Source organism: Capsicum annuum, chromosome 5 (genome assembly GCF_002878395.1).
Source record: "Capsicum annuum cultivar UCD-10X-F1 chromosome 5, UCD10Xv1.1, whole genome shotgun sequence".
NCBI classification, from domain to species: domain Eukaryota; kingdom Viridiplantae; phylum Streptophyta; class Magnoliopsida; order Solanales; family Solanaceae; genus Capsicum; species Capsicum annuum.
In genome coordinates, this window is record NC_061115.1 from 27,070,759 (window position 1) to 27,079,668 (window position 8,910).

The 8,910-nt window shown below is 37.3% G+C and overlaps 1 protein-coding gene across 1 annotated transcript; it reads right to left on the bottom strand.

The window, feature by feature from the left end:
* Positions 1–796: 796 nt before the first annotated feature.
* LOC107870531 (RNA demethylase ALKBH10B) lies at positions 797–8,533 on the bottom strand. The gene is made up of 8 exons (XM_016717090.2): positions 7,686–8,533; positions 5,616–5,732; positions 5,183–5,289; positions 4,769–4,886; positions 2,862–2,981; positions 2,665–2,777; positions 2,424–2,578; positions 797–1,779 (listed from the first exon to the last, which is right to left on the bottom strand). The coding sequence occupies exons 1-8, from the start codon at positions 8,206–8,208 to the stop codon at positions 1,131–1,133; spliced, it is 1,902 nt and encodes a 633-aa protein (XP_016572576.2). The 5' UTR covers positions 8,209–8,533; the 3' UTR covers positions 797–1,130.
* Between the last annotated feature and the right edge of the window lie 377 nt (positions 8,534–8,910).

Here is an 8,910-nt window from a genome sequence, read left to right on the forward strand (position 1 = left end):
GAGTGAAAAAAGTTAAAACAAGTAAAACTTGTTTTCACTTTTTCAAATACAATTCCGAAATTGTACTTGAAATTTTCACGACCAAATGCATCTTGTTTTCATTTTTTTTTTTATTGAAGTGAAATAATTTTTCAGAAAAATATAAATAATTTTCATGGCCAAACGGAATAATATAATGTTTGATCCATGTATGGAGTTAATTAAGAATACCGAAAGTTTTGTGGCTTAATTATATTGTGTATGTAAGTACTACGGAGAAGTCATTGTCTAAATTCTTTATTTTAAAAAAAATATTAAATAGTTGAGGCTTCACTAAAAATTTCTTACATGACTGGATATACGAGATACTAGTTATACATATACGCATCAACCTTATATGTAAAGGACTCGTTTGATTGGGAAACAAGTTATCCCAAGACCACCCTTACTGAAAGATAAAAATAACACTAAAATTTCCAGATAACTAATCGCAAGATAATTTATCCCGCAACTTTATCTCAATCAAACATGGGATAAAATCATTCTAAAATTCATCCTGAATTAATTATCCCTCATACCAAATGAACCCCAAGTGTATCGTAGTGTACTAAAGGTAAATACACATGAGCTAAACCAGGTAACAAACTCAATATGTGCTACGTAGCATAAGTATTTTTCCCAATTGGAGCATAATTTTTCAAATATGGAGAGAGCAGAAAGCACCAAAACAAGAGGATGTTCCAAGTTCATTTAGTATAGAACATCTTAAGCCTACAAGTTGGCTGATTTCATATATATGAGAGAACAAGGCAGCAGCTGACAAAAAGAAATAATACTATTAAAACTTTTCTGTGGAGCTACAATAAAAGTTTGTAACTAAGTTTCCTCATCTAATATAGGAGATATATATAAGATATAATATATGTTTGATAAGACGACAAAAAGGAAGAGCAAGCAAAGGGGTGCATGAAGAATAGATAACTAACTCCCTTCCCTTGCTCTGCTAGATGTGCTGAGTATAAGTCTGAACAATCGCCGCTCTTTACATTTTCTTCAAACTCACTGCAGTTTGTAGCCTAAACCTTCCGCTCCAAACGATAAGTTTGCCCTTTTTCCAACTTGGCATCTGCACTGCTGCTGAAATCAACACGTTAGTGTCGTTCTTCATCAGCCACTGCTTTCTCGGCATGATTAGCATCTGCCTTTCCATTGCACTCTTGTGTTTGTACTTCACTGCTATCTGTGATATCTTTCTGAGAAACAGTTGAATCACTAAGAGAACCTGCAGCATTTTCCTTTTCTGAGGTTGGATTTTCGGCAAGAATGTTGTCAGCAACTGAAGGTCCAGAGCCTGGAGGAAGGAAAACGCCAGTGCCAGGGAGTGGCAGTCGGGGTGGGGGATGCCTAGGAGGAGGTGCTGCCCATCCAGCTGAGGCAGGTGGAAGGGCAACTGGTGCTGGAAAAGGCATAGCTGGTGCAACCGCTGCAGGAACAAAAATTGGCTGGATACTTGCAGGAGCTAACTGCGGACGAACAGCTGGAACAGGTAATACACCAGTTGTTGGCATGGAACCATAATGCTTGGGCCCAAAAGGACGACGCATATGATTCGGTGACCTGCTAGGAGGAACCCATTGGGGGACAGGACCTCCTGCAGATGAAGGGAAACGCTGACTATCACCAGACTTGATTCTTCTCGGCTGCAACTTTGTAAAGGTCACAAGTATTCGCTGCTTCCGAATGGATGGAATTGCATATTTCACAAATTCAGTTGATCTTCCCTGCATTACAAGTACGGATCTGTGCATTTGAAGTGGAAAGATTCATTAGGTGATATACTCCAGAAAAATAGAAACAAGTAGCTAAGTGAAAAAAGAAACAGTGGAACATAAAGTGACATGCATATATAACAGAGAGTCTATGTAGTTATCTTCACATTGCAGTCCGAGTAATAGGGATGATCTTGATTTTGGTCTAACAGAAACACATTAGTAGAAGGGAAGCCTTGGAGTAACTAGTAAAGTTGCTGCCTTGTGACCAGGAGGTCACGGGTTCAAGCCTTGGAAACAGCCTCTGGCAGAAATGCAAGGTAAGGCTGCGTACGATACACCCTTGTGGTGGGCCCTTCCCGGGACACCGCGCATAGCGATAGCTTTAGTGCACCGGACTGCCCTTTTAGAAATACATTAGTAATTGTGTCAACTAATTAGTGGGATTTGCTGTCGCTTCTTCTTTTCAATCCCTTGGACCCTTCTAGCAGGAGTATATCTACTCTTTAAATGTAATTTGAAGGTAGAACGTGCTAGACTGGATATTGCAGCAACTCAATCTGGAATCAAGTTATAATTCAATGAAAGTGAAACCTCCTCACGGCATGTCCAAGACAAAATAGTAATCAAACGAAAAAGAAATAACTGAACAAAAATGGCCGAGGAAAGTACTACCCTGGTGCAAAAGAGAGTTTGAGAGAACCTCGATAATCTCCTGGATGATCCACGTTAATCACCTTACCGAAAGTCATTTCACAGTCCGTCAAGAACAACACAGATATTGGCCTCCCGTACCAATAAGGCCACAACTGAGGCTGTGAGTGGTCCCCCTACAATTATTAGCAATATATCAAATCTTCTAAGCTTTCTGAGCAAAATCACCATGACCATAAGAACTAAAACTACTGCTTGCAACCTCATTGAAGATATCAATAACGCAAGCATCCGGCTTTGTAGACAATACTTGCATAGCACTCAGTCGATCAATAACATCTTGGAACAAGCCAGGAATCGCTTCCGTTTTCCGGTCTGCAAATTCAATTAAGAATCCCATAACTACACCGGAAAGGAAAAATATATAAGTTAATCCTATTGCATAAATGTCAAACATGCCTTTGTATGTGGAAATGGCAGCTTCGTCCTCAGGAGGTGCATCTACAATGGGAAGGCCCAACTGGATCATCTCCCTTCCATGCCCCTTCATAGGTCTCTTTGAGATTATAAATGTCTGCGCTGCTTATCACAAAATTTCTAATCATTGACATCTATATTAAAGTGTCACATACAAAGGATAGCACTTCAATCAAAAGAATCTGATCCAGTTATGTTCTTTTTAATTCAACGCTCTTGCTTACCTTTTATTTGATGAATTTAAGAATATAACGATGTGAAAAGCACAGTACCGACAGACATTTCATTTGGTAACAGGAAACTGAAGCCCCAGTACCAACGAACACCAAACCAACATAAAGTGCATATTAAGGCATCATTTATATGACGTTAGGATAAATCTTTTTCTCGGTCTTTACCTAAACAAGTAAAAGTATTTGCCCCAAGAAATATTTATACAAACTGGAGCAAACTACTTCCATCTTCTAAGGATGTCACCTCATTTCTCTTCTATAACTACATATGATGTACCCACAGAACATGTAAATAATTTTGATTTTCTGCATGGAACTATTACCAGAGATGTCCCCTGTGCCCCATCCAACAACCTGAACTTAAAATAAATTGCTAGTGACCTTTATGTCCAACCAAATACCCAAAAGTATCCTAATTTTTTATCCGTACAATGACTTCTTTTTCATATTTAATTTCAGATAAGTACTCCCCTCATCAAAGATGAAGATTAAGCAGACAGAGGGGAAAAAAGTAAGTATACAAGGCAAAACTCCCAGCCCCCACTTGTGGCATGACACTGGGTATGTTGTTATACAAGGCAAAAACTGCATGGTGACGATTAAGAGAGAGAAAATATTACTGATCTAAAATTTATGTACAACAAACAACAAAATGCCCAGTATTTTCCCACAAAGTGAGGTCTGGAGAGGGTAAAGTGTACGCAGTCCGTACCACTACCTCAGATTGAGGTCAAGAGGCTGTACACAAATTTGTAGAAAGAGGGAACCAAACCCATGTCCCTTTAGCAGCTTGGAGAACACTTGGCCACTGAGCTATCCTCTCAGATGTAATAGCATAATAATTTTTGTTTAATAGAAAAAAGTGAACAGGGGCAAGCCTACAAAAACTGAAAGCTATATTTATAATACTTAAGCTTGATTCCAAAGTTCTTTCTCAGCTAACACAAAATCAGACTACTTTCCTAATAATAGCAGAAAAAGTAACTCCTAGTCCTGCATGGTTTATCTTGACAATTCTGGATTTGTATTCAAAAGGCAAGATTCACAGTAAAAAGAGGGAATATGTCGTAATTTTGGTAAAGGCATCATTTTCAGTCTCAGTGATTCCAGCTTCCCATTCAAAGGCAAAAATTCACCTTTAAAAAGATTTCGTATAACTAATCTCAAATACTCACACTTTTATCACGCTCAACTGCATGCTGACCATTAAAGTCTCACAACCTTATATTTCACAGACATCCCAAACAATACTTCGATTATTTTCTTAAAAAACAGATACCAAACTCGCTTTTGAAAGCATGTCAGACACTTGCCAAACACACCTAATACATCTGCAAACAGTTTGAAGAGAAGTACACTTTTCCATGTTAACATCATATTCTATTTATAAGAAGAGACAGTTTAAGTGTCTGCCTGTGTATCTATCACAGGAGTCTCTTTATAATGGTAATGTGCAACAACTCGATTCAATACACACACCCCAGCCGCCCAATCCCAAAACAAAATGAAGCATAAAAAGAAGCTAGCACTCAAGGAGGATGTTTCACATCATGCACGGAAACAGCCACAAGATGCTCTAGAGAGAATAAGTGAAACTGGTTTATTTTTCCATGTATGTCAACTCACAAACTTTGTCACACCCAATAAACAACTTACCAGGAAGCTGTCCTCTTCTACCAGCAGCTCTCAAATCATTTACCGAAGTAACAAGTTTTGAAACTTCTGAACTGTTTAGCAATTCCTCGTACAGTTTCATGCCTTCAACAACATTAACCTAAAGAAGAAACCGCTGCATCTTAGCTTATGAATAGATAAATTTAAAATCTTGAAGCCAAGCTATTCTGTCAGATGGATTCACAAATTGCGCCAAGACGGTGCTGATATGAAGAGTAAAAACCTTTGACTCCCTAAATTAGGAGTCCAAAAGGTCAACAAAATTATTTACATCACACATCCTTCAGATTACACCAAAAGTACAGAAATTGTGATGTCCTAAACTACACAAAATGCAATGCTGTGTACATTTGTTCTCAAGTTGAAAAAGGAAGAAGCTGTAAATATTAACATTACCGGTTTTCCATCGTGTATCTCTTTAGCATCAAAAGTTTTGGGTACAACATTCTGCTTCTCAGTTGGTATTTGGATGGAATGGGATTCGTTCTCCACAGTAGAAGACCCTTAAAAAGTAAACATGCAAAATAGTACTGATTGAGGAATGTAGTTAGCTTAGATAAATCAGTAAAACGTAAACAATAACATATCGTCTCTCACCCATCACAATCAATTTACACAAATAAAAACTAAAACAAGCAGAAAACAAAATTCCCTAGGTAGAAGAGGTTGATACAGCTGATTAATGCAGTCTTTCTTTCTTGTTTCTTTTTGGTGGACAAGTAATATTGCTCATTAGAACATTCCAAAATGCAAGGCATTCATAAGAACATGCTGCTCCTCCACAAACAAATATAAAGTAGGATCTAAATCAGAAAAATAAACTATGTACCTTCGGAGTTTGAATCATGTTTATCATCAGTTTTGTCTACTTCACCTTGTGAATCGCTAGATTCTGTGCAAACTGAACTCTTCAGTGAGCTATTTGCTTCTGGATTTCCAACCAATTCTGTTCCATAGTAAATAGAAAAGATCAAAATCACTTTCTGAGCTTACAACACACAAGAAAAGCTACAAGAACACATCAAAAATCTGAATTTAAGACGGTCAACAAATTTTAGTTCGCATGGGTGTACTTTAATCGATCCTGCCATTGGTCTGTAATGATGTGACAGTAAAGGAAGTTATGCGATGTACAAGGCCCCAAGAGAAAGGTCAGTCTCACATCAAGTCAGAGGGATAACTTCTTTCCAAGTTCGGAATAATATCCTTCACAGGATCAAGTGGTATCCTCACAACAATCTGATTAAGTGTGACGGTACCAATGGTAAACTGAAGCATTCACCTTGATGCAAATAAAATAGATGTGTATGGGATATGCCAAAAATTATTTTCTCATTTTGAAGCACATTCAAGTAATTTGAGGCCAAGAATTATTATAGAAATGTGCAGTAAGAGAAACAGGGCTTCACACCCCTGTGTGAGACCTCATAAACAAAGTAGATGAAGTTGGTAAGCACAATCACATGAAGACCATTAAAGGAACTCACTAGCTTTGCCTCAACCATAAAAGTTACTAATATCAAACCTCAATCAAGATACACGCCATCCTAATTATCTTGGAAGAATAATCTGCAAGACGATTTACATCCATACCAAAAAATGCAAAACGCCAATACTCTTCCCAGTCTAATCGCATTATGGCTGGGATGATATCCCTATGAAGTATCAAGGAAGAAGCTTTCTCTCGCTCCTTCTCCCTCTTAGTGACAATGACAATAAAATCTCTAGCATAGAACTTCTCTCACTCATTCTCAATCACTAGCACACATCAATGGAAGCAATGACTTTTCTAGTTTAAGATTTAGATGTGCTCCGCTAAACCATACACCTGGCTAGTTTGTAGCCATCAATTAAACCAAGCCAATGTGAACAGTAAACTAGCTCAACGAACACTTCCAAAGCAGGAAGCAACTGAAAGGCAAAAACTACCTCTTTGTGTGGATAGTTACCACGTGGAAAGTCGCTGAATGTCATAATTCGTAGTGAAGATTTCACTTTTCCTAAAGTGGAAATGTTAAATTGGAACAAGTGGCATCATTCAATCTGTAATATAATCCATAGCTAAGTAGGTGTAACAAATTAATTACACTCTAAGGGAAATTAACAAACATCATTATCATTAAATGGTGATAAATCCAAATCTCTACAACCCCTGACCTACCAAATTTGCTAAATTATCAATAATAGCCTTTTCTTGTCTCCTAACCAATAAATGGTAAAGGAACCAAGATTCTAAATATCAACAGTTCTCTAAATAGATGATCAATTTCAAGATAGCCATCACTAACAGGCCTACAGAATCATTATGTCCTTCAATCGATAAATTCCAAATAATTGTCTTATAAACACAAAGGGGTTGTTTTGTAGGATGAACTAAAAAATCTAATGCATGTACTAGTCGTGGTATAGCAAATATAGCGAACCATGGTACAAGCAATACAAGGCTTATTAATACATGGATAAGCATGGCTAAGGTCCAAACAACTCTTAATCCACCGAACCAAACAATGGGTATGAAATAATCCTAGCATAACTAAAAGTCATAGGACTGCTACTTTCTTGTCCTTGGATTTCTGTTATGATCTATTGCTTTGTGTGGTTTGATTACAATATTATTTTGTTGTAGTATTGTTCTGCTACTATCTGTTGTTTTTGTTACTACCTATTGTCTCTTGTACTCCCATTACGTCTTTTTCTACACTATTTCTATTTTGAGCCAGGGATCTATCGGTAAGGTATGTGTACACTCAACCCTCCCCAGACCCCAATTTGTAGAACTACACATTAGTAATACACCCAATTTGGTACTATTTGTATACACTCTACCAAACGACCCCTTTGTACATACACCATATCCAGTACAAAAAAAGAGGAAAAATATGCCATTTCGACATCTCACCTTTCTTCTCCCCTTGCTTAACTTCTACAACATCAATCTTTTCAACCCCATTAGTCTTACCATAACCATCCATACTAAAATTCTGACCTTGACTTTCTTTTCCATCTTTCCCTCCCTCATTCCTCCATGCCCCACCCCCTCTACCCCCACCATTCCTCTTTCCCCCCTTACCCACCCCCCCTCCATCAAACCCCTTTTGTTGCTTCCTCCATTCCACTTGATGCAATGAATAAATCACTTCAGCTACTGAAAAATACTGCTGCATATGCAACACACTACTCCAATTCCCTCTCCTTTGTTGTACGCAACTTATCACCCCATCGTATTCACCAGCCTCACCAACTAACCTCAAATGGTGACATAACGCATCAATTATCGCATTCGATGCTGCAAATTCCCCTCTTAACCACGATATAAATCCATCCCTCTCATCCATTTGCTGTGGAGAAAACCACTGCTGCTGCTGTTGCACTGGCATTTTCTCCGGCATCAACGACCCAACAGTAGCATTTCCAGTCTGCATTTTAAGACAATTTGGTGCACAATATGAATATTTATACTATATTTTTTTGAACTAATGGAGTGCTGAAAATGAACAAAGTTATATCAGATCTGACGAAAAATATAAAATGGGGTTGTTGAATTCATGATTTGTTGAAGACCCAGATGAGAAAAACGTGAGATCTGAACAAGGGTTACTGTGTGACTGTGTGTGTTGTGAAGAGGTTTTTGGCTTATTCAGCACGCGTTATTCTGGTCCTAAAAATGGTGGTTTCTTTGTGGGTTTCTGTTTTTGACTATATCTCTCTTTGTTTTTTCTCTCTCAAACAATTCTCAGCTTATTTTTTTATATGCATCATTTTGCTTACTTTTTCTCCAAGTTTGTGTTCGGTATTCACATTAAGATTGGTTTAATTGAATTCTAAACCTAAATGACATGAATTAAGAAAAGTCATCGAATTAGGATACAAAGTTAAAAGGTGAACAAAATTAGTAATGACGTATTAAACTTTACACATTAATAATTATTAAAGTTAGTTCTCTATAAAATCTCATATAAAACGCTAAATTAGTATTCTATTCATTGTTTTAGACTCACTCTCCATTTTTTTGTCTCAAAGAATTCTAAGCTTATTTTTTATTTTTTTTCTCTAAGTTTGTATTCGATATTTGTATTGAGGTTGATTTAACTATGTGCAAAATCTAAATGACAGATAAATTAAGT